Source organism: Eretmochelys imbricata, chromosome 10, assembly GCF_965152235.1.
Source record: "Eretmochelys imbricata isolate rEreImb1 chromosome 10, rEreImb1.hap1, whole genome shotgun sequence".
In the NCBI taxonomy this organism is placed as follows: domain Eukaryota; kingdom Metazoa; phylum Chordata; order Testudines; family Cheloniidae; genus Eretmochelys; species Eretmochelys imbricata.
In genome coordinates, this window is record NC_135581.1 from 21,011,112 (window position 1) to 21,038,152 (window position 27,041).

Genomic DNA, 27,041 nt, shown 5'->3' on the forward strand with positions numbered 1-27,041 from the left:
TCTCTCCCCAGGTGGCGGGCAGCTCCTCACTCGCAACGGGCCCGTTGCTGCAGCTGGGGGTGGGGATGGGCTGGGGAGAAAGAGGCCGCAATGTACAGGTCAGGGCTTCGGAACGGAGGGGGAGGAGCAGCTATTGCACCTTGGCTCGTGTGGGAAACACCCTCCCCGCGAAGGACCGTGTTATATAACCGAAGGACAGGGAGCAGTGGCCAGCTACAGCTGCAGTGGGGTGCTCCGGCTGTGCTTGTTGGTACTGTCAGCCTCGGAGGCATCGCTGGGGCTCATGTAGGCGCCTCGCTAGAGGGATTTTGCTTTCCAAATCCGCATCTCCTTCGCTCATACCCACACTGCCCACCAAATCGGATTTTCCCCTTGGTGACAGCGCCTGCCCGTCAGCTGGATGCTGCAGGGAGCCCGTGCGCCCCGCCGCGCTCTCCCGCGGGCGCTGTCAGGATGCACCGGCCCCTCGTCTCAGGTGGGGCTCCATGGGCTCCTCTTCTGAGGGAGAGAATTTTCTCGTAGGACGGGCCGGGCTTTCTCACAGGGCGCGGGAAGGGGGGTCTCCCTGGCGCCTGCAGATTTCACAAGGCTGCGCGAGGAGCTTCTCCCGGCGCCCGCTTCTCCCCTGCTCTGCAGAGCCCGCACCTCACCCCTCCCGCTCGCCCCAGCCCCACCGCTCCTTCCCCCCCAGCCCTCCTCTCATCTCTGCCCCCTCACTCCCCCTGCCCCCTCCACCCCGCTCCACTCCTCCTCCTCCTCCCCCTCCTCCCCCTCCTCGCTCCTCTTCTCCCGCACGCTCCCCTCTCGATTCCACAAGTGCCGCTCACTTCGCTCGGCTCGCTGGGAGCTGCCGGGGCTGGGGAGCCCGCCAGGCAGGGGGCGGCTCGGCGCCCCGCTCCTGCCCCTGCTGCCCGCGCGGACCAGGCTGCTGCAGGCGCGAGCGGGCTGAGCGAGCGCGTGGCCCCGCGCCCGAGCCCCTGTATGTTCGGCCCCTGGCGCAGCGCAGCAGCCAGCAGCTCGGGCGGCGGCGGCGGCGGCATCGCAGCGGCCGGGCTGGGAGGCAGGATGCAGGGCTTCCTCCGGCTGGCCCTCGGCTGCTTGGTGGCGGACCTGCTCACGCTGGTGTGCCGGGCGCAGGAGAAAGCCGGGCAGCACCTGGGCAGCATCGTGGTGCTCTCCGGGGGGAACCACTCCAGCTTTGGGGAGCACGGAGACGCCTCGGAGCCGCCCCCGACCCCGGACTTCTGCCGGGGCTACTTCGACGTGATGGGCCAGTGGGACCCGCCGTTCAACTGCAGCTCGGGGGAGTTCGTCTTCTGCTGCGGCACTTGTGGCTTCAGGTTCTGCTGCAAGTTCAAGAAGACCCGGCTGGATCAAAACACCTGCACGAACTACGAGACGCCGGTGTGGATGAACACGGGGAAGCCCCCTGCCCGCATCGACGACCCCCTGCACGACCCCACCAGGGATAAAACCAACCTCATCGTCTACATCATCTGCGGGGTGGTGGCGGTCATGGTGCTGGTGGGGATCTTCACCAAGCTGGGGCTGGAGAAGGCGCACAGACCGCAGCGGGAGCACATGTCCAGGTAAGGCTCGGCGCCAGGGGCCCCTCCCCCCACCCGGAGACCATACCGGCGCCCATGTGTTCCTGCTACGCGAACGACTCCCGCCAGCCAGGCTTTGCGGCAGGGCCAGGCTAGACAGACCAACTTTGGAGGGCAGGGCTGCGCCCCAGACCCGGCTTCTGACTCACACGGCCAGGAGCACCAGGCAGCACTGCTGAGGCTGCCCAGCCACTACCCCGCTTTTAAGCTGCAGTGCTCGCCTCCCTCCCCTCCAAGAGCCAACAACTGTTCTTGGAAATATTGTCTCAGAACAAAAAAGCCCAAGTCCAGGCACAAATGCGGGGTCTGAATCAGCCTCAAGGGGGGCGGCTGGGTCTCCCCGTCAAGCCCCTGACAAGGTTTTTACTTCTCAACAGAAGGATGTAAACAAATCCCATCCCTCTCTCCCTCTCTTTCCCACTGCAAAATGGTGTTGACAGGACTTTCCCACCCCAGCTCTTTGTCCTGAAAATGAGGTTGGGGGGTAGAGAGGGAGAGACCAAAAGGGACCTATTGTGGAAGGGTTCTAACGTTTAATGTAACCCAGCTGCCTGCATATCAAGCCTTTTCCCCGCAGTTGCTAGAGAGGCAAACTGTAACCAAATATGGAATGTAAAAGTCTTTGTCCTGTGTGTGTTACACTCGGTGTGTCCACCATGCAATGGCTGGATTACATCAAAGAGAACCTCCCCTACCTAGAGTGAGGCATCCTGTGTACTTGCCTGCTCCAGGGACTGGCTGCCTGCTGGTGGGCAGCTCAGGACACAGCCCAATTGCTCTAACATCATACTCCAGCACCCAGATTGTCACAGCACTTCAGAATCAAGGGATAACATATTTGTCCAGTTTTCAGTCTGTCTGATTCATTATGCTAATCCCAGACACAGGAAAGCAAAACAAATGGGGAAAGACAGTTGCAGATTTTTTAAAAAAAAGCAAATAGCTCCATTAAAGAGTCTAAATTGATTCCAGCATCTTGGTCAACTTTGGAAATGAAATACAGTTGCAAGGACAGGTTCTACTAGCCATGCAGCATGGCAGAAGGTTTTCTATCTCCCTGACTGGTGGTTGATAGAAATGGAGTAATTCACAGTCAGAGCTTTAAAGCTTGGCTCAGGAGTCACCCTTGGAAAGATAGTTCATGAGATCGACAACACCTGGAGCCTTATTACTTGTCCAAGTTTCTGTATTGCTTTGTGATTAACTGCCTCCCCTGAAATGAACAGGGAAGCCACCAAAAATAGTGCTGCAAATGCATCACCAGTTCACTAGCAATTATTTGCTATTTATATCCTGGCTGATACGGATTCATTTTACTACTGAGGAACAAAGCAGACCATAGAATTTTTAGTCAACTCAACACTCTGTGTCTGTGGTAATTTTGGAGAGACTGTCTTTTTGTTAAGCAGGGTATAAATAGTAAGACATTTTGAGAATCCTGACCCACGAAATTGATAAAAAGAATACATGAATCCTGAAAAAAAATTATAAATCCTACTCTGGATCTGTTAGCCAAAGCTTTGGTAAAATAGCTTTATTCCCATCTGCCTCAATCCATTTATGTAGTGTTTACATGCAGGTAAAACAGCAGGTGAGTTTAGACACTTCATTTGCAAAAAAACCAAACAACCAAACACATGACAGAGAGACGGTGAAAACAGTGCATCCATCTCTGTTCGGCTCTGGTTAGATCAGTCAGTCACATTTCCAGTAGTAGAAATATTTGGTTTAAAAAATCTCTAAAAGGATTTATCTATTTTCTCTCTATCAGATACAGGTATGAAGGGTTCTGAAATGATATTTCTATCCCTAAGACTATGGATACAGAATTATAGGGGATGGAATATCATTCTAAGCCCCTTCAGACCTGTATCTATATAGATTAGATTGCTGAAGCGGGTCTCAGAAAGGATAGTTTTTGCCCTGATTAGTTAATATTGTTCAAACTCATGTACTTTTTCATTAATCCATCTCTTAAGGTAGGATTATTTCAGAGGTTGTAGGAACCTACAAGAGTCAGGATGATAATGGAAAAACAGACGCCCACTCAGTACACACAATGGATATTCCACAGCTGTTAGGAAATCACTACAACTTTTTCAAAAGTTCTCATCACAAACATACAGGGTGGGATTTTTGAAACCATCTAGGGAATTTGGATGCTTAATTTAATTTTTCACACAGTAGCTGAGATTTTCAGAGACTGCCTAAGGGATGAATGGCAATCTCCTTGTCCTCAACCTATTTTACCAAAGCACCATATCCTGGCTTGTTTAAGGGTTCTGGGGGAGAAAAAAGGGAGGGCAGAGCTCTGCACAAAGTTTTACAATGTAAACATAAGTACTTGCTAAAACACATTTCATAGTACCAGTAAGTAAGACACTATATATCCTATCTAGATATCTGCCTTCTTATATGGCACCAATTCCCATGAGGTCTATAAGAAATGAACATGGCTTCCTATGCTCTGCCTACATTCAGTGTCATTTTTGAAAACATAAATTATAAAGCCCTGGTCATGAGTGAGTTAGTTAGGCCACGTTGAAATGATGGACTTGATGTTAGAAATCCTGGTTAAAGATTTTACCCCACTATTTTTCATTAAAGTAGTTTGCTTGGTTTCCACTGCTTGCTGTGTTAATCCATTTTGGCTGGTAGTGAGAAGCACACAGAAGCTGATTTGCTTTTTTATTCCCTCATTTGACAGTGTTTCATCTTCTAGGCCAGGCTGAGAGTATAGCTAACAAGGAGGGACACTATTGCTTTAGCTTCCTTAACTAGCTAATGGATACCTGAAACACTTTAATCCTTTTAACTTTATAAACAAAGTCACTTAAAGAAAGAGTGGCATTACTTATCAGAAATACAATACACAATATACTGGTGTGCCTATTTTATTACTAATGACCAAAACATGCAAAGCTTTATTTTTAATCACATTACATTGCTGAAAGCTGCTTTTAATCTGAAATTTTGTATATGCACGTAGGGAATAAGAATGTTGTCTAATTTAGGGCTAGACTGTGTCATTCTTACTCATCTTGAGGAGTACTTTTTTATGCAGACAGTTCATAGATCTGCTAGCAAAGTAAGGTACTTATGTGAACAAGGGTGTCACAATCTAGCCATTAGAATTATCAGGTATGGTTTCTTTTACCATACATTGGACTCTGCTTGCTATAATATGAAGACATTGTTTTGACATTAAATGGCCATTTTGAAGTTTTATAGATCTTTTGTCAGTTAAAATGCAGAAAAAACATTGACAAGATAAGCAGACTTATTCAGTGAAAACCATCAAACTAATTCATACCTTTTTAGGGATGTTTTGTAGTTCCTGTAGTTTAGACAAACAAGGCAAAGTGTGATCCTTGTTATATTTTAATATAGTACTCTCTTTACATTGTGGTGTTGGGTGAAGGTGGAAGAAGATAAGGGGAGGGGGAGAAGGATGGCTCTTACATGGTATGCTTCCCATAGGATTCTAAAGTATTGTGCATTCCTAATTCCTAATGCTACCTCTTGGTCTTCTTTAGGTAAATTTGTTCAAAGTTAAGAGAATTAAAGTGTTTCCTTTATCCATAGGCAAAGAAAGAGAACTAGTTTCCTTTATCCATTCCATCCAAGAAAGGAATATAGTGTCCAAGAGAGCATTAATTCTCCCTCTCAATCTTCTATCTCCTATGAGAGGAAGTAAGGTGGAGGTAGATGTGGTGGTGGTGGTGGGAAGACTTATGGTAGGGTATCCCCCCTTCTGAAGGAGCTACGTTGCCAGGTGAGATGGGGAATCTGGGTAGCAGTGGAGAGAGGTCTGTCTCCCCAAGTTGTTGCCCTAAGATGCAGTTGGATTTTTCTGTAAATAAAAACACAGTATCATATACTGCCCCCCCTTCACATGGGAGATGTGCACATAAATCAAGAGCAGTAAAGGGCCTAAAGGCCAAAGTCTGCAATCAGATCTGCACTGTATAGCTCCTGTTTTTGTTATAACTTATCTGTTTATGATAGTTTGAAAGCAGCCTCCTGAATATCTTATGAACTCACCTGAATTTTCCCACCCTCCAGAATGCGCTGATTTTCCAAAAGGAGTGTGGAACAAAATAGTCTGGATTGCCAAAATACTGAAATCCTTTGTGTGAAATTATTTCCCAGATTGGTTTTGACCCACTTTTGGAAGCAAAACAACAACAACTAACATTTCATGAAGTCACATCTGTATGAGCCTCTTCAAGCTTGTAGCCATAAGGGAGTTGCCTGACTAGATATGCTTTATAACTTCTTAAAACAGCATTACAGATCCAGAGAGCAAAATCTTACAATAAGAGATATCCTGAAGATTTGTGAAACTCTTAAATAGCTTTGGGCTGATCTGATAGGTGGAAGACATTGCTCCATATATGTGTGATTTCTATCATTATCAGTGTAGGGAACAGACAAACGTCTCTGATTTGAAGATTATCATCTCATCCTGTAGAATGCATTTTCTTAAATTCATTAAATGTGAGGCATATGTATAGTGCGAATATAACTCTCTTATTTATTTCATTTCCCAGTGAGACCTTTAATGACACCTTCTTCAGATATTTATAAGATAGTACCATTCTACCATTCTTTATTGTACTTGATGGAGATACAATACAGAAGCAAAGTCAGCAAGTGAAAAACTATATATGGGTAAAGAGTAAAGACATGGTCATATTTACTCAGGTTAGCCAAATGCGTGGAGGGAGAAGCCCTATGAAACAGCCTGTTGTGTCGACATAGAGTTTCAGAAAAACAAGCACCCTAAACCAAGTACTTTATGTGGTCGTGGTGATACATAAACATCCACTACCATTTAAAATTACATGAGCAAATCCTCAAAAGGGTAGAATGTGACTCTTAATCTGTAATATTCATTAAGACAATAATATGTCATCTATGTTTGATCTCCTATATATGTATCTTTTTTCTTGGGTTCTATGAGGTGCTGAGCATTCTTAATTTTCACTGATGTAAATGACAGATAAGAGTGTGCAGCATCTTGCATAAGATGTTCAGCTCCTTGAAAGATCAGGCCCTTTACTTGAATATTACAATATAAATTGAGGTAACGTTTTGTTAAAAAACAAAACAAAACAAAAGACATCCTGCAGATAAAGAGGTTTCTTTCTTTTGTCCTGGCCTTTGGCATTTTTAATGCCTGGTTGATTATTCCATAATTAGCAAACAGGCACATATTTTTGAATTAGTATTAGACAATCTAAATGTGCCCAGATTTTCTAAGGTTTGGATTTTAAAAGCAGTTTAAAATAATAGGAGTGGAATACCTTACTCCCTGAACCCCCTTTGAAATGCTGAAGACTTCATTGGTATTTTCAAACACAGGGAACAGTTAATCTGGTAGCGTGTGGGATGTTATTTAGAGTATATAATGAATAATATTTACAGTAACATTAAAGGCAACAAAAAGGCCATCTCTGAAAGCCTGGTCTCCTAGACTGGGGAAATACTAATCCATGCATTATGAGATTACACCATTTTAACTCCCAGAATGAAGGTGAGACCTGTCATTTGCATTTCTTCCTTTTCCAAAAATGTGTCCAGCTGCCTCTTGAATTAAATCTATAATGCTGACAAACAATTTGTTTTGTATAAACAAATTCTGCATACATTAATTAGATACGAGTGGTCTCCCAGCTTCAGTCCATAACTTGTTTTCAAACTGAGGTTTGTAATAAAATCCTTTCCTTTCAGGATCATATTGTACATACACCTATGAGATCTCTGCTAGTGGCCTTTTTCTCAGCTACGTAATACAGCTCTGCTACTCTTGCTGTATAAGTATTGCTTCATATTGAAGTGTTGCTTCAGTACCTTAAATAATTTTGGTTACCTTCTTCTAACTTTTTACAGTATCATCAGGTTGTAACACAATCAGAATTGTACCTCACATTCTAATAGCGTAAAAATGTCCACAAACACGACGGAACATCTTATTGTGTATCTTATGTGCACCAAAGAGCAAAATCCAGCTCAAGATTTCTCTGTCTATCTGTAACCCACACATTTATATGGAGCTACTGTTCGATATTTCAATATAGCACATAGCAACTAGGAAAATAACTCCTGTCACACTGGTTCAGTGGAAGAACTGTACTGCATTTGCCTCGACTTTCATTAGTGAATGTATTTATTAATTTATAAACCAGATGCAGTATCTAGGATACTGTATGTAACTTTACACAAAAACAAACTAAACTGGGCATAGTGCCTAGTAAAAATATCCATTCTCTTTAAAAATGGATTAAAACGGTCCAGATCTGGTGACAAAGGAGGCAAACAATGGTCAGTGAGGTACAGAACTGAAAACACTTGCACTGAACCCTGAAGACATTAATAACACATGCCATATCATTCCTTTGCCTAAGGCCAGGGCTTTTGCAGGGGGACCAATTATTTTCTATGGCACAGTAATGGATCAGCTACTTATATGGCATACATCTAGTGCCAATTCTGCTCCTACTGAAGTCAGTGACAAAACTCTCTTTGACATCAGTGGGAGCTGGATTGGGCCCCTATTAAACTGTGACTCTACAGTATATACGTTGTAATGTACAATATCAAGAACTAAAAGGACCAGAGTACATTGTAACTGCATTATAGATTTTGCAGATTTATTCTAATTGAGTTTAATTTTTATTCTTCAGGGCTCTTGCTGATGTTATGCGACCTCAGGGTCCTTGCACAACAGATCACATGGAAAGAGACCTAAACATTGTAGTTCACGTGCAACATTATGAAAACATGGAGACAAGGCCACCTGCAAATAATTTGCGTAAGTTGCATTATATTTTATCACTGTTTTGCCAGGCGAGTGAATGAGAGGATTATGATCAAAGGAGCTAGGACATGGGTTCTTGTAAATCAGAAAATATTCCTTATAAGTCCTTATTATTGAATTAGATTACATCAAGGACTTTACAGTGTCAAAATGGCATTTTCAACTGAACTAAAGTTAAATTATTGCATTTATTTGGGATTAGTTTTGGTGGTTGGCTGCCATTTATTTCATATGTCTGTCTCTTATTTAAAAAGGCATTTTCATTCAGTTCTCAGATTATGACCTATTCACTGTTTCAGTATACTTGACAGAGAATACAAAAGTAGCCAAGTTTATAGTAAGACTTATAGGATGTTTAATAAGACTGTGAAGTCCAAAAAGAAAATGTTCTGTGTAGGTATTTATACCAATTGTACAACCATAACGTCTGAACATCTTCCAGAAATGTAGTAAAGAGTAAGTAACTGGCATTTGTCACACGTGTCTCATTCCCTCCCTTCCTCTCTTTTTCTCTCTCCAAAGAGATAATTAGGGGAGGATTGTTTTATTCTTTTATTTTATTTTTAATACATATTATGTATTTTATTTTATAGTAGCTGTGCTATGTGCATGTATTATTGAAAGCAATGTCAAAAAAGTGCACTTCACAATTGGTATGGAATGTGGCAAGGCTTCAGGTGGCTTTTAGATCCCGTGCAAGCTTGTTCCACAGTCTTGGAAGACCCCCTAAGAAAGCTCTTTCTCCTGCACAGATTAAGTTTCCCTTTCTGCTGGGCAGGTTTCTCTCTCTCTCTCTCTCTGTGTTCAAATTCAAGGTGTTTGTGAAAGAAAATAGCGTAATTCAGAATAGCAGGCTACAGTGGACAATTTCTTTCTGTGTTGTCTATCTACAATGTGCTTTCTACTGCAAAAGTATTATGGATTTACTTCTTGATGTGTTTTAAGTATATTTAAATCACCAGCTAATTTGTCTTTCATATGTCTTTCTACAACTATATAGAGCTGACAGTTTGATCATCTTTGACCAAGAAAATAGGTTTTGCTTGGATCATATTGTACAATTGTTTTGAAGCCATATCATACCATCTGCTGGTAAAATGCGTGGGGGGTGGAGGGTCAGAGAACCCAGATAAATAATGGCATTTTTCATAAATACCACTCTTTGGGGTAGTGGCAGAGGCTAGGTGTGATTTCCCCCTTTTGTGGATACCAGGTATCAAGAGAGAGGAAAAGCTCCAATTTATGGTGAAGCTACTATGTACGGTGAAGCCTGGCCTCCTATTATAATCTAGATGAATAGCTTCCTAAGGAACCACTTGCCCTGCACCATTGAGAGGGGAAAGTATAGAGCTTTACAGAAGCACCTAATTCCCCCCTCCCCCCATCGACATCCACTCAAAAATACACCAGCTCCCAAAGGGAATTTACACTCCTGTCTGGGACAAAAGGAGCCTTAACTGCATGGAGCACATGTGAGCTTTCAAAGGTTTGATGGAAAGCTGGGAGTGCATGGTGTAGCCACTGCATCTATCCCTGCACTCCATATACCAATTCTATGCTAACTCCTGGGGGAATTCTGTTCCAAAAAATTAAAAATTCTGCACACAAGATTTTAAAATTCTGCAAATGTTATTTGTCAAAATAACACTATATAATCACACCAGTTTCAATTATTTTGGTAATTCCTTTCAAAATACCTGTCAGCAAGTCACACAGTTTCCTCAGGAGTAGAGAGTTAAAGAAACCCCTGTAACAACCCAGTTCCTATTTCTCTGCCCCCTCCGCACCCTGAGCCCTGCTGGGGGGCCAGACACTCACACCCCATCTGCCCCCAGAGCCCAGCCAGACAGCCAGACACTCATACCTCATACCCCCCAGAGCCCAGCCAGGGGGCCAGAGTGCCAGACACTCACACCCCTTTCCCCCCAGAACCCAGCCATGCCCCTGCCAGCCCAAACACTCACACCTACAACCCCCTAGAGCCCAGCCACGGCCCCCCTCAGCCCAGACACTCACAGGCCCTACTCCCTAGAGGCCAGGGATCCAGAGGGATGCTGGGTCCCAGGCTTGCATAGAGTTTCCTGCATGCCGCTGCCTCCTTCCTTCAGGGCAAGCTGGGAACTGCAGCTACTGGTAACCCTCCAGTTTCCTCCCCCCAGCCTCGTCTTCTATTTGCGAGCTGGGCTCTGCTAGGTCCAGTGGCCCCTAGTGGCAACCAACATCTCTAAAGTCCATTTCTGTGAGGGGAAAAAGGAAATTCTGCATGCACAACATTAATTTCTGCAAAATTCTGCATTGCACAGTGCTGCAGAATTCCCCCAGGAGTATATACTGTTTGTTCTTCGCTGAATAAAAGGAGAGGCACCTCCTTCCTATGATCAGGTTTTCAAGCAGGGAAGGTGCATAGTGGTAAAGCAATTAGGTGCAATCCCATTCACCCCCATATGTTAAAATAAGGTCAAGAATCTAGGTTACAGACAAAAGCCAAGAAATGCACAACTTCTTATTTCATTGCTCATTTCTGGGTATTTCAGAAATCTTCACACTGGGCATTTAACAGACACTACCTTATATACTACGCTATATTAGCACAACACAGCAGATCTTTATTACCCTCATTGTGTTTCTTAGATTTATCAATTTTAGGTACCATGTTTAACTCAATGATAGTACATGTTTGCAGAACCAGGATCTGAGTTCGTTTTTTAAAGGTGCCTTAGATGTTTTGGTGCCAATCCTCAACTGATGCAAGATACCATAGGCCCATCTGACAATTTACACAAGCTGAGGATCTGCCCCTTTGTATTTCATTTTCTTTGCTTTTCATGTTACATAAGGAAATGGAAATGAAATCTGGAATGTGTGCAGACATTAGCATGATATTCCTGTCAGGTTTATCATAGTTACATAAACAATTTTAAATATGTTTATTATATAACTGATAAATCATCATTACTTTTGTGCCATTATAATCAGTCATGAAAATACATACTTAGACAAAATGGGATTAAGCCACTCAACAGAATTAACTGGTGCTTTAGAAGCTATTACATTCTGTCAAGTGAATATGTAGGGTACAGAGTGAAATCCTTTATGAAAAAATATTTATTGAAATGGGCAGAAGTCAGTTTTCTACGTCAAATATTTTAGCAGTCTGAAATGTTTATGGTGGAGTTATGAAAAACTAGAAAATTTGGCAGCACCATCACCAACCTGTAACAGTACGGCATTACCCAGTGCTAATGTTAAAGAAATGAGCAACCTTTTAAAATATGTTTTTGCAAGCAAATAAATCTGAAACTTGAGTATGGTTCATAGGTCTAATCACAAGTTACTACATATGTAGAGCAGATGAAGTGGTACAAAATTACTGCATCTGCTGATGGCTACTATAGTAGTAGTACTTTTAAGTTACAACCTTCAGGAACACCTCAAACTGAGACTGAAAGTTGCCGTCACAACTATTCCCTGCCTTCTTGCATCATGGAACAATACAAGTCATCTTTCTTGTATTGTTCCATGATGCAAGAAGGCAGGGAATAGTTTCATAGCCACTATGTACTCTTCATAGAATTTTTTTTTCAAATGTATTAAAGATTAATTTTTAAAAGCAAAGTATTATTCAAGAGTGGTTTAATTTGAGCGATTATTCATTTGCTCTTTTTGATCTCTTGAAATGCCACTTTGCTGATGCTGCCAAACCATACTGAAGCTGTTTCGGAAAGAAGAACTCTATCAAAATGAAATACCTTGCATGAACTCTGACATTGAAAAAGAGTGTGCTTAAGTCTTTAGATGACTTTTTACTAAAGAAAAAGGATTTTCTAAGCAGCCTGCAGTTAGCTCTGCTACTTGCCAAGATTAGGAATCCAACAAAAAGCTAAAATCCTTCAGAATAAGTGCAAAATGTTTCCATGTCTCTGCAGCCCAATGGATTGTAACTTACTTGGTTTGCCATTCTTCCTTTTCTGAGTATCCATCTTGGTGGATCTGGAGAAGGACAGATTTTGTCCTGTGCATATCTGAATCCAGACATGCTAAATACTCACTGCTTAAGTTTTCTTTGACCTTTAATGGTTGTTACTGTCCATATTTCTCTTCTAGTAATGTGCCTTATTGTGGATTAAAGCCAAAACAGCTTCCCACATTTTCCTTCATCAGCTTGCATTACCACCAAATAGTGCATTGACAGTGAACAGCAAGTATTCACCAAATAACATAGCATTCAAGGGGTTTAACAGGAAATATTAAAGAAAATTAATTAGTGGATAATTCTAACTATTTAAAATATGTAGACATTTGGAATTCAGGAAAATATTAAACCTTGTTGCAAAATCTTGTGTTATATGTTTTTGTTAATTTCTTTTACACTTTCATAATTCTTAAGAGAGCAGCATAGTGGATCAATCTTCTTTTGCCATATTTTTCCCATTGATTACTACGTTAGGAGTTGGTAATTTATTTAACTTCTCAAGATCATAATGTAGATGCAGTGTGAGTCAAGAGTCTTTGAAGCTATGCTCCTCATCTCTGGAATACATTTCCCACTATTATTCCTAAATCTCAGTCTGACAGCATAGTGAAACAAATGGTTATGTTAGTGTTACCCACTGTCCTACAGATCGGCAAAATCTCAGTTCCTGCATCTATAGTAATAACTCACCCAGAAGTAGTCAACCGCCTTCCTAGTGCATTGATGGGAACCTGCAGATTCCCCCAGCTGTAGGTGGCTAAAAAGGGAAGCCACCTCTACATTATGGATTTTTTTCTAAGGTGAGAATTGTTTGTATAAATTGTCTACATTTTAATTGAGTTGGGAGAGTTATGGGCTATTTTCCAATTTTAATTTTTTTATTGTAATTTTTTATTATAAAACTACAGGAATGTGTAAGTGCAAGTGAATTGGCAGCGCTTATGTGAAGGATAAATTTAGTTATACTGTAGTAAGTGGCCAGTGTTATAAAGGCCAAAGTTTTGGACTCCATATAATGGTGATTATAAAGGAGTTTCAATGTATTGAAAAGAATTATGTGTTTAGCCGCTGTTTCCATTTGGGACACTGGATATTTAGAAAGAAGATGATTCTTTTGAAGCGATTGTGTGTTAAAATAACATGTTCCATACTGTTGTCTATGGTTAGTTTGTCAAAACAGTAGGTTTAGAATGCAAACCTGTGTACTGTATTTTATCTGCGTTTGTTCTGCTTTATGCTACTCATAGGGGAGGGGGGGCACCACAAGAAGGAAGAAGAAATGTCCCCTAAAGATCACCTGACACACTTCCTTGATCCAGAAGCTAGCCGGAGAGAAGCTGGGAAGTAGAGGCAAATGTTTGACAAACCTCAGTCCTGTTGCTGTTATGTGCAAGAGTGGAATATTGTGGAGCCGTCGGGGTGGAGGGAGCCAGCATACACATCTCATTGATTTGGAGCCGAACACAGCAACCCATATTTTTAGTGGCCGCTTTAGCCACACATTAACATCTAATTTATATGTGTTGGCTCATATAGCTTCGTCAAAACTTTGACGAGATGCCATTACCCTTAAAATTGCAGGGAGGGCTATGATGGATGAAAGCAACCTGCTGCACACCAGGCTGACAATGATTCCAACAGATGTAAATAAACAATGCACACTTCCTACAAGAAAATCTGCCCCGAAGAAGACATCCACACCTGCAGTTCCTGCTGACTTGCTATGATTGACTTTGCAACATCCTTTCATGGCAGCCATTCATGCCAGTCTAGTGTCAATCTAGGATGAACAATGGCATATCAGGGTCATGGGCTAGGACCTTGCAGAGTGGCAGCAACTCTGGCATAGAGAGACAGGCATGCAGATGAATTTCAGAAGCCCTAACTTACATCCACCTGTTACAGCCTGTTAAGCATAGTCCAGGATCTGCATCCCATGTTGCAGACAGGAACAGCTAGAGTGACTGCCCAGTGCAGAAATTTGGCTCAGCACTCTTCAGTGGGACTGTGAGGCAGCAAGCAGATGATCAAACATGTGGTGGAGGAGTGCACAATCACAAGATTGGAGGGTGGACTGCAATACCTTGCTAGCCTCGATGATGCAGCAGTTAGATGGCTGAAAAATGTACATATTGACTTGGGATATATACAAAAGAAGAAGTCAAACAGTAATCAAAGGATGCTGACATTCTGGATAATCATTGTGTTAAGCCCTCCTAATATAGTGCTGGTCAAAAATTCTCTTTCAAAAACTGATTTTTTGGATGAAAATAGGTTTTTCAACTAAATGAAAATTTTTGTGGAAAACCTTTTTCTGTGGAACAATTTGATTTTTCTTCAAAAAACCCCAAGAACATGAAAACTGATAACTTTTTGGTTTTTTTTCAATGAAAAATATTTTTTTTCTGAAGATAGAAACCCCCAGCTCTAGTAGTAAACTAGCAGAATATAACAAAGTTGGCAATAACTTTCAGGACCTCTTTTCAAACAAGCAAAATCTGAGGTCCTGTGAAAAACTGTGTGACTCATGCAGAATTCAGAGTAGCAGCTGCGTTAGTCTGTATCCGCAAAAAGAAAAGGAGTACTTGTGGCATTTTAGAGACTAACAAATTTATTTGAGCATAAGCTGTAGCTCACGAAAGCTTATGCTCAAATAAATTTGTTAGTCTCTAAGGTGCCACAAGTACTCCTTTTCTTCATGCAGAACTGCAATTACTATGACTGCATGCACAAAGCAGATATTTGTGCACACAAATGACAAGTTACTAGGCAACTGTCCATCCTGAGATTTTGCCATTTTCAGTGTCATCACATGACAAAATCCCATCTACAAATATAAAATACTGACAGATTGACATTTTAAAAAACCACCAAGTAGCCTCAAATGTAACTTGCTTTTGAACAAGTAAAAAGTGTATCAGAAATTGACAGTGGAGAAGAAACATGGCCTAGTAGTTAAAGAGCATTGTACTGTGTCAGGAGATTTGGGGTCTATCTCCAATTCTGCCACAGATGGTACTATAATATTACTGTTTCATTTAATGTGAAAATATTTTCAATGGACTGGTCTGCCAGGTGATGGCATACGTTTTTTCTTTAACATTTTTGATGCAAGCAAACAAAAAATGAAGAAACACTGTTTTGTTCTAAGGCTAGTAGTTAAAGTTAAGTATCTACTTTGTGTTATACTGAATTGGGTCTGATAAGAAGAAGTAGGAAGTTGACTGCAAAATATGTTTATGCAATATCCAGGCATATAAATAGAGTGAAATATATTATATACAAATTTATTCTAGAGTATACTGAAGCAACATTTATAATGACCCTGATCTTGCTCCCAGAGAAAATATTACTGTGGCCACCAGTGACAGCAGGATCAGCACTTATATCAATTGCTTGATACTGGCAGAAAGAAAGTTAGGATTTGCAAGAATTTTCAGCAGTTGCCTATATTTATTTAGAATGCCTAAGCAATAAATAAAACACTCCTGTGGCAAATGAGTTATTTTTATGTTTAAAAAAAATACATTTGCAACAAAAAATGTTTACCTCAGGTGATTCATTAAATCCTGATATGTTTCTAGGATATTTTTGCTAATAGGAATTAAGTGTGGAGGCATCATGAAGAGACTACATTTTAGAGCAGAGCTAAAGGTTGCTACTCCTGTAAATGGAAGGTCCTTGGAGCCCCAGTACTATGTAGTAAGTTTACTGACATGATATTTGTTGACCACGTAATTGCACAGTTAGTTAACTTGCCATTATTGAGAATTTGCAAAGTTATTATTCTGGGTACAATACTGTCCTTGATCTGGGCCTTAAACTTCCATGGTCATCAATATGCAGATATATGGAAATATACAAAGGACTTAGTACATGATTATTTGCATCCTCTACTCAACATTCAGGCTACATAGTTACAGTAAAATGCTATTCTGGACCTGGTTCTGTATGGGCTGTTGCCCAGAGGAATTGGACTGTATTCTCCATATGTTCTTCTTTGTTTGCTCAACTTTTTATAGACAGAAGGTGCAAGTGGAGTCCAAGAACCCAGCCTTTACTGGAAAGAGGCCACTCACATCTGCTGAGCAAGGATAACAGGAGGTGTTGAGCCACCAAAGGGGTACCTGAGGTTAGCCAGCTGATGGGCGTTCCAGTGAAAGTGCACTGGAACTGTTGATGAGGGGGCCAGAGTTAGGTAAGAATGAGGGCGAGTGAAACTGCTAGCACAAATTCAAGACTCAGGGCTGGCATGCTTGTGAGAAGCAAGAGTGCTGTGGATGGGAGAGGGGACTGTGTAGTCAGTATGGGGGAATAGGTTGTGGACTGCTGACTTGGAAGAGATTCTGCAACATAGTTGGGAGTGGGGAAGTGATGATTTAGGAAAGAACAAGAACAGGGCAGACACTGCTGTTGTAGTGGATGGGACAGAGATGGAGCTGGGGCTGTTATTAGTTTTTTTATTTTCCTATTTTGCTCATATATCACCACAAATTAAAAGTTTTCACTAACTGCTGATAAATAGTAAAACCAAATAAATCTTCAGATAATCCAAATGTATGAACTAAAAGGGAAGACAAGTGAGTTTAAAGAAAGGACACACCTATCTATCCTTTTAAATAATCAAGTAAATGAAAATTGATCAGAGAAAGAATGAAATACTCTACCAAGGAGATTTTATGCTGCATTGCTGTATATAGCTGATAATCTGCTGATTTGGAGCTAAATACAGATGTAGGGTTTCATAGGCCCACAAAGGTCTCCACAGATTTCTCATTTGTCATCATTCTTCTAATCCATTTTTTATAATCTGTTCTCTTTTTCTACTTTAGCATGCAATAAAGCCATTGATAGTACCAGCTGTTTCTGACACTCAGCTGTAAGACCCTACTGTTGTAAAACTTAAGTCCAGACAAAAAAGCAGGTAATTTTAAACAAAGAAAAACCCCAAATGCTTCAGCTAAGAGGAACAATGAACTGGAAGGGAAAATGTTGTTCCAGGGCCTCCCATGCTGCAACCACTTATGCCTGTGCTTAACTCTTAATCATGTGAGTAGTCTCTTTGACTTCAGTGGGACTGCTCATGTGCTTAAAGTTAAGCATGCGAATGTGTGTGCAATACTGGGACTCAATTTAGAAATTTAAATTTAGGCCTTAGTCATTAGTGTCATTATGTAAGAAATTGTTTTACTAGGGCTTATACAACCTAGCTGGAAAGCAGTTTAAAACTATTTCTAAAGATCAGATACTTCAAATAATCTAGACTAATTGATGCATCAAGACTCCTATGCAAAAAACCTTTTATGGTTAAGGCAGCCCTGTTATATGGGACACAGCTATTTACTGCATTTTGCCTGTTATCTACAATGAGTGGATAAACACTCGTTTTATATCATTCACTCAGTAAAACAAATTCATCTTCTTCCAAGAGAAATCTACAACTACCACCACCACCAAAGGGGCACAACGTATTTTTATGTCTTGTAATTTCTGATTGAGGTTAAAACCACAGTCTGCACTACCTAGAGACAACTTTTTAAACTACTGTAAATTCATTTCCAGCTCCTGACTTTAGTTTAAATTATGCACATACTGTGGGATTTATAGCATTTGCAGGTTGCTGAGGGGATTTTTGTTAATATAATTATGGTTACAGAGATGAATCTGAGAACTCCAAGCCTCCCATGCTGGAAGCACAAGCTTCCAATCTAAAATTACAGTAAGTGAATGTGCACTTCATTGATCTCCTACATGGATTCAATCAGTCATTATAACTCACTGTTTAATTAGTTCTGAATTTGTGTTAACCACTTTCTGTTAATCATTAATATAAAATGTAACTAGTTTACATTTCATATTTTAATACAGATATATTATACTGATTTATAATAAGATGTTATGAACCTTCCTGAAAAAAAACCCAGTAAATATTTTCAAGGAAATTAATTATTGTCACAGTTCAGGGCAACTGCACTTGTATTCCCCCTCTGTGATGCAGCAAGGGCACCAGGCTTCCAGCACCCTAGTTGTCACCTCTCTTGGTCAGAGACCTCTCCCTGCTTACCAGGGTTTTTCCAAGCTGTACAGTACCCTGCCTACTTTATTCTTCCCCAGCAAGGCAGACTGCATAAAACAGGACTGCATCTGTGCTTTGCTTATTCTTCAAAGGGTATCCACAGTGTAATTACCCACAGTTAAGTTACCACATACCTATTTCTAAGCAACCACACTGATTCTTAAGGTAAAAGTATTACAGAGAAAACATTAAAAACAATAAAAGAACATACACACATGCTATTAAGCTTACCAGAGATCCCCCACAACTCCAGTATGAGCTCTGGCACATGCCAATCCTTCCTACTCTTCCCTAAGGATAAATGCCCTTTCCTTGGATGGAAGGTCTTCCCTGTTTGCTGGATCAGAATGAAGGGCCTGAGTCAGTTTTAACTCAGGCTATTTATCAAAAAATCCTTAGTTTTTCCTTGGAAAATTGAGTTCTGAAGGGCAGCCCTGGAGGCTCCATGGGTGCTGGGGGGGTGGTGTTTGCTGGGACTGGGGCAGACTCCCTACGTGGCTCCTGGGAACCAGCAACCCTAGCTCCTAGCTCCATGTGCTGCCTCCATGGCTGGGAACCATGGCCAATGGGAGCTGTAGGGGCGGTGCCTGCAGGTGGAGTCAGCATGTGGAGCTGAGGGAGGGGAGTTGCCGCCATGCTGGAGAGCCCACCTCAGTAAGCACCACTCCGCTCTCCAACCCCTAGCCCTGAGTTCCCCCCCCCCCCCAAAAAAAAAAACAACAAAAAACTCCTGCTGCTGGGGCATGGGGGAGGGTCCAAGACTGCCCAAGCAGCAGCCGGTGTGCCTGGCCCAGGGGCTGCCTGAGCTGCTCAGGTGGCCCCCGGGCCAGGCACACAGGCCTCTGCAGAAGTCACGGAAAGTCACAGAATCCGTGATCTCCGTGACAAAAATGGAGCCTTAAGCATTATCAGTCCTGATGCTCCTCCAGGCACAGCCTGTCACAGGCTTATTTGGTCCTTTTTACCCAGTCGGGCTTAGTGTGATAGAGACCACATCACAATGCCTGTATGTGATCACTACCATTAAAAACTTCAGAATGTGCAAGAAAGGTCCTTTTTTTGGCTATTGCCTTCTTTATTGTGCAGTATGAACATATTTTTCTCTGTTTGACATATAATCATTTGTCTTTAGCATGCTTTTAATTTTCAGGTAAATTTAGTATATTTTAGTAACATATTTAACAATGTAAAAAGGTATTTGAGAGAAATACAACCATAGTTAATTATCACAGATTTATTTAATTTTGTGGTAATTAAAATTATGGTATTAAAAATTCTGTTCTTAAAAATCTATTTAGCATAAATTTTACAGTTTATAACACAGTTTAATTAAATGAATGTATCATTAATAAAACAAAAATTGTTCTCACAATTGAAGAGAAGAGTGCAATAATATTGTATTATATGGGCAGTTTCAGTCCGTACAACAACAACAAAATTGGAAAGTAGATAGTAAAAACAAGACTCATCTTGCTGTTGTTCATGGCACTTCTGATATATTGTCATATTATACATGGGAAGCATTTACACACTAGCAGATGAGGTCTAATATTAAAGTATGATTTGACTCTTAGAAGAACTTCTCCGCTACCTGGGTGATTCAATTTCTTCTTTGTATCGTCAAGAGAATTGTTTACTAAGGGTCCATTACTGCAGACACTTGCTACTAAATGTTAATGCTTACTGCTGTCCACTGTTCTTCTGAGAACAAAAGGAGCGCTCACAATAGTAAGCAGTTGGGACTAGCTTGGCACTTTACAAGCTATATTTTTATCTGTTACATCTTCTTAATGTGGCAAGTTCTCACAATTTACCCTTTTCATGATCTTAAAATCATGTAAAACTCTTTGACAGATACAGTCATTATAAGTTTGCTTGGGGTTGATCAACATTTAGTAAAACAACCTTCTATTAATAATAATTGTCAGCAGCATCAGGCATTACTGTTTCATTGATATTAAAATCTGTAACATCTTGATTCTTGATGGAAAAGTCTGAGTCCACCCATGTTGTAACTCTGCTTGGAAAAAAGCTTGGACTCTTTTGTTTTCTTAAGATGGAATGTACAGCTTTATGAAGCCCAAGGTATTGTGACATGAGTCACCTGGTTAAAAAGCAGGCAAAAGGTACCTTTTGTTTCTAATGTTGGTTTGCCAACAATGTCATATGTAGAAATTGCATTTGTGTGCCAAAATATAATTCTTAATTGCTAGTTTAAAGCTAAATCATCTTTCTAAGTCTGTTCCCACCCCCACCTCCATGTTAGTTGTCTCAAAAAAAAAATCACAGCAATGTTAAAGAACATGGATACATTCATATGCTGATTTCAGCTACGGATACAAGGTCAGATATAAACTGTTGCAAGCTGCAGGTGCACCTATATCTTTCCCATTCTGGCTGAGTGAAACTTGGATGCTAAATTTATGGTTTAAAATATTGTTACATCCTGTAAGATCACCTCTCTTTTATTACTTCATCTTTTAATCCATACATACTAACTTTACCAGCCTGCATCAGGAATCAGTGTATACAAGATAAAAGTGGTGAGGTTGGCTGCATACATTAAAAAGCTTATGAATACACTTTGCAGGATTACTAGGCAATTATGAAATGCTATTCAGTGTAAGGTAATATTTTCAAAAAATGCAATCCACCAAATTCAATCACAAATGGTTTTTCAGTAGCTTTGTTCCATTTAATTTGGTTGCTGCTTTATATCATAACTTCCTTTGAAATGTACATGTCACTGCCGACTCCAGTTTCATTATTATAAAATAAAGCCAAGAAGGGAATTGAGTATGTTTAATATTTATGAAATGGCTATATTGTTGATATGGATAATATAAAATATATGAGAGCAAATCTCCACAGCTGATGCAAAGCTACATTAATAATCATTCACAGATAATTACAATATTGATTGTAATGTATTGTTAAGTATCATTAAACCTTAAAACTTTAAATTTTATTTAAAACAGTATTCTTAAAACCGTGTAAAAAGGGACAATTATTCATACTTCACATATAGTTCATAACTGAGCAAGCATCCAACTCTAAGAAATGTACTTGCCTTGCACTTTTATTATTGGCAACAAGAAGGAAAAACTGAGGGCCATATATATGCTTCTGACATTGTCTTTACAATTTCTAAAATATGTTCCAAGATAACATCATTTTGTTTCAGGATCAAATCCTTGACACTTGAAAAAGAGTGCACAGAAGACAAATATAGTGGATTAGAAATTTGGGTGTATTACTGTTATTAGTAATTATATTCTGTTTAGTTTAGGATAGTGCCCAAGATCTGCCAAGTGGTTACCAAACACAAAAGAAGACATGGTCCTTGCTCTGAAGAGTTTATCCTGACTGCATTAGTTCATATTTTGGTTTCTAAAACTGTAGCTATGGGAGGGCTTTTTCCTTACATGCAGTTGCTCTTCTGGGCCTAATCTGATCAGTGATTTTTGATTTTTGTTCCTCAGTTGTTTTCTCAATGTGTTTTCCATGCATAATAAACCTTGTGTTTCCCATTATTTGTTAACCCAGAAATGCTGTCTTTTCTGCTGCCTGTAACAACCTTGTCCCTTTCAGTGATTAGAAACAGTATTTGCTGAAACGCAGTTGTGTCTTTTTCTATAAAGTTCCGGATCTCAAAAGATAATCTGAATATTCTATGATGGTCCATCCTGGACAGCATGCAAGGCAATATATCAGAAAGCTCCTTTGCTGGCTCCAGCATCATGTCATGTTACTGATTTCAGGGCACTCAGAATTAATTTCCTGATCCCCACCTTCCTCCCTAAATGCTTAAATTACAGAGAGCTGATAACAGGTACAGTGGAAGAATAACCATAGAGGGGGTAGCTATGTTGTTTGACGTTCGCTACAATTGAAGAGTTTTGCCAATGACTTCAATAGTAGCTAGGTTAAGCTAACAGGGTAAAATTCTGGCTTTGTTGAAGTTAATTGCAAAACTCTCATTGATTTTGATGGGGAAAGGATTTCACCCATAAAGTCTAATGACTTATAAAGGAATGCATTAAAATACAACTCATATAGGCCTGATCCACCTCTCATAGAAGCCACTGGGTGTTTTGTCATTGCCTTCAATGGGACAAAGATAAGGAGCTATGCAAAACACTCACTCCCCTGCCCCTGCCCTTCTCAAGAAGAGCCTTATGTTATGTTCATGGCACATACAGAGAGAGTTGGAAAAAAAACTTAGAGTACCCTTGTTGGAAGGTGGCACAATAACACTGCTTTATGTCTTATAATCCAGAACCCTAATGCAACATCCAAAGACAGAGAGAGAGAGAGAGAAAGCAGGTTGCTTCCTAAGGCAGAGAGGCACAATTCGACCCACCTTGCTTTAGGTTGGCTCTTTGCAAACTGCCTGCACAAGATCCAGATCACGTGCTTCCGTAGAGAGCCTCCTAGCCTACAAGTGATAGCTTGTAATTTAGTTTTAATTCACCACACATAAGAATGGCCATACTAGGTCAGACCAATGATCCAGTTAGCCCAGTATCCTGTCTTCTGGCCAATGTCAGATGCTTCAGAGGGAATCAAAAGAACAGGACAATTTTGAGTTATCCATCACAGTTTATGTGAGGAATTCAAAGTAGGGATGTAAATAATGTTTAAAAAAAGTAAACGTTTAAACTATTAATGTTTTACCAGTTAAACGTTTAAACGTTAGGCTCCACTGCCTCCCCATGAGCCCGGGATCCTGGTTGCCGCCCCACACCTGGAGACTCTACTCACTGCTGGCCTGTGCCACGGATCCCAGTTGCCGTCCTGCATGCCTGGGGCTCTGCTGCTGCCCCGTGCCATGGAGTCCTGGGTGCAGGGTCGGCAGCCGGGACCCTGGGATGGGGACACCTGTGGTGCGGGGATGGGGCATGGCAGCAGAGCCCTGGGCAAGCGGGGCGGCAGCTGGGATGGGGGCGGGGGGCAGCCAGGATCGTGGGGGTGGGGTGGCAGCGGAATCCTGCAGCTGGAGTTTAAATGTTAATTGGAATACCTTGCTGATAAGACTGATGCTTATTGGTTAACAGTTTACATCCCTAATTCAAAGCAGAAAAGGAACAAAGAATGTTTATTCCAAAGAATAATATAAAATTGTTAGTGAAAGTAGAGTGCAAATCACCAAATAAAGAGCAAATTATACCTTTCTGAGAAGGATATTATAAAAGCCAGGAAACTCCATTAAGTTCAGAGTTTTCTTCCAATTGTCCAATGAGTGGTGATAGACTTGGAAATCGACAAAGGAGGCAAAGGGTGCAACTTCCAGATCTTTTCCAGATTTTTGCCACCCGTGGGAAAAGGAAACCCAGTCCTGTATGGGTTGGCGCCTCCATGCTACTACTCTAGGCTCCTCCTCTTTGGCAGCATGGCTGCTGTAGGATCAGTGGTTCGATTAGTCAGATAACGTGCAAAATGTCCCCCTCTGAGAGGGTTGCAGGCAGCAGGCTTGATTCTTTACTACTTCCAAGCTCTCAGGGAAGCTATCACAAGCTGGTTATAGTTCCACAGTTCTCAGCCACCCATCTCTGGCACAAGTTAAAGCTTCAGCCCAAAGCTTTAACTTATGCCATTGGCATAAAGTCTCTTTGGGACCTTATACTAGTGGAGAAGTGGATATACTGGAATTTGCTCTGCCATGCCCCTCTCTCATGTCCCTTCTCTCCTCTTACCACCAGGGGTGGAGGGTTCCAGTGCAAGAGGTTTTAGAGCTAGTAGGACAGCTGGCAGAGAAGCTGGCTTCCACCAGCTTTAGGCCATAAATGGCATAAACTTGGTGTACTAGGGAATCTGGCCAATGGAGTATAAGGTAATGCAAGTAGCATTAATGAAGGCACTGACATCTAAGTGGATATGTTTCTTCTCGGATGAATGCAGAAAAAGCAGCTCTTCCTCCTGACCCCACCCCCCAGTTCCATGGAGCACACATGTAAGGATATTTACAAGGGAAGGAGGAGGAAGGGAGGATGCTACAAGGCAGCAATCCCCTTTTAACCTATTCTGACATATCACAAGGTTTGAGTTCACTGCTTTAATTGCTCACAATGACTGCAATGGAACTATTTGTGTAAGGCCAGCAGGATTTGACCCATGTAAAAATGCTTCTAGATAAATTTCAAGATAAATATTGAGTTGTGCTCTACTGTAAGAATGATTTTTTTTTAAATCAGCCCTTGTGACTACAACTTCGTAAAGCATTTCTAAATATTATGGGCCATATTCTCAGCTTCACTCCAATCCCTTAGTGCTACTAGGTAGTGTCAAGGGAGATGTGGCCACTGGTAATTTTCTTTTTTGGGAGCTATCCTCTCTGTTGTGCTTGGTGCAGAGGGTGTGTCACAGGTTTAGAAGGGGATGGCATGTTGGGGACAAGTGAGCAGGAAGTTTGGCCAGTATGCAAAGTGCTCTGGCAATTCCCAGCTGCTGTATGCTGGTGTTCCCTAGACTGGGGCTGGGCAGAGAATCAGGGAACTGTAAATCTCTTCCTAACAGCCCCCGTCTGCTGAACCTCAGCAAATGATTAATTTCTAAGGATAATTTCTGCATTTATATAATGAATTGAAATGTTCTTCCAAGCTGCAATGACAGAAAACTTAAGTTTCTGCAGGAATAATCCAGTTTCCTTTTAAAGTTTCAAATTAATTTCTAAATAGCAAGTGGGACTATGAGAAAATATTCATTATCTATTGTCAATAACAAGACTTGACCACCATTTCAACTGGAAGGCTTTTAAGATTCCAACCATCACACCCTAACTAAATTAACATTAAAAGCTTTGCTTAATTAAATAAGCTCTAAGAAAGATTTTTTTTTAGCAAAATCATTTAAATATACAACATATTATTTCTTCTTTGGTGTCATTTTAACAGTTTATTTTTCAAGTTTCTTGTTTTCTTTCTTGCTGTTCCAAAGCAGTCTACAAAAGATCTCTGCAAAAAGGAACAGATTTTCTTGGAACTGAATCAATTGGCCCCAAGCAAAGGGTTTCTAGTGACCTCAGAAAAGCTGGAATATCAGAACACATTTAATGGAGTAAGATTCTCAGGAGGTTTTCTGCAGAAATGTAACTTAGAACAATGGTGTCTTTAAGCAACAGATATAACTATCAAAGTTAATTTAAAATGAACATTTCCTTAATTTGCAGTGAATGTCTGTCATGTACCCTGTGTCTACAGAGTCTTGTATCAAAGCCAACAAACTCCTGGCTAAAGATGTCCCCTTGGAGCCCAGCATGCTACTCCTTAATTATCCAGAGGTGTCATTATGAGTGACAGAGTTCTTCAGGGACTAAGCATGGGTAAAAATGTTTATAACAAAACCAGTGGCAATTACCAGCAACTTCTGACCTTTGAGGACATTTCTGATAAAAATTCTTCAACATTTCTTTGAAAACACAATCCATTTTAGGAAATCTGTTTCCCTGAATTGTTAACATTATTAAGAATTTCATGCATGCATTCAGGGATCGATAAAAGGTCACAGAAGATCGGATCCTTCTCTGGCTTGTACCTTGTGTAGTCATTGACACCTGTGTAACCTGAGTATGAAAAAGGGGTTCAGCATTACCATTCTGATCCAATATTGTTTTATACCTGCTGTGAACAGGTATAAAATATCATGTTAGATACAAGGCAGGGAAGAATTAGATCCAGGCTTTTTTTCTTGGCAGATTTACTGAACAATGCAAATTAAAATAAAATAGGAAAACAATACTCACTCTGAGAGCCTCACTTTTAAATATGGTGGTATTGTTTTGTCATTGGCAGGTTAGTACAGTTGGTATTCACTCCTGCAGATCTCAGTTGAAATAAAAATTCTTTTGGCAATTTCATCCTAATTCCTAGGGCATTCATCCACAACATGCTGAATTGTGCCAGTTTTTGGACTGGCAAGCTCTACTCAGGCAAAGCCTTGGACTGGAATCAAAGGAGTGTATTTCTAGAGTTGTGTTGGGAAGCTTGCTTATCACCTGCATGCTCTGTGCTTCAATACAGCCAGACCTATTAGTGACTCACTCCAGTAGGCATTAAAATCACATTTTTAGAATGAAAGATAAAACAGCCCAAGCTTTGTTTTGAAACTGTTAAAAACTGTAACCCCCAAAATCTGACCATTTTGTGGACACTACACCTCTAGGGAGAGATTCTGCAGAAACTTCTCCATGCAACACCACTGAGTGCAGTAAAATAGTACAGGGTACAGTTAACACAGAATTTGGCTCAGCACATAAAATGGGTGTTGATATGCCGCACTCAGAGGACCTAACCATCTACAATAGACATCTAGTCATCACAGGGGTAGGAATGCCAGGAAAGCGGGATGTGTGTGTGGGGTGGCTTTCCGGCATGCTCCCCAGCCAGTGCTTGACTTGTAGTCTGCAAGTTGCATGTGTGTGTGGTGATGGTGGGGAATGGTCTGTCGGGGAGCAACAACTCTGTACAACATGCTTCCCTCAAACACTGGCAGATTTGTTATTAATTGTTAATTGTTATTATTTCTGGTGTGCATAATGGCAACATCATTCTGGGTGCTTTCCCA

At 41.0% G+C, this 27,041-nt stretch overlaps 1 protein-coding gene across 1 annotated transcript in view; it reads left to right on the forward strand.

Moving 5' to 3' along the window:
- The first annotated feature begins 485 nt into the window (after nucleotides 1-485).
- Nucleotides 486-27,041, forward strand: part of SHISA9 (shisa family member 9) — a 244,011-nt gene continuing 217,455 nt past the window's right edge. Inside the window, 3 exon segments of the mRNA XM_077829101.1 lie at nucleotides 486-554; nucleotides 556-1,589; nucleotides 8,297-8,424. Of these exon segments, the coding sequence (XP_077685227.1) occupies nucleotides 486-554; nucleotides 556-1,589; nucleotides 8,297-8,424 (1,231 nt within the window).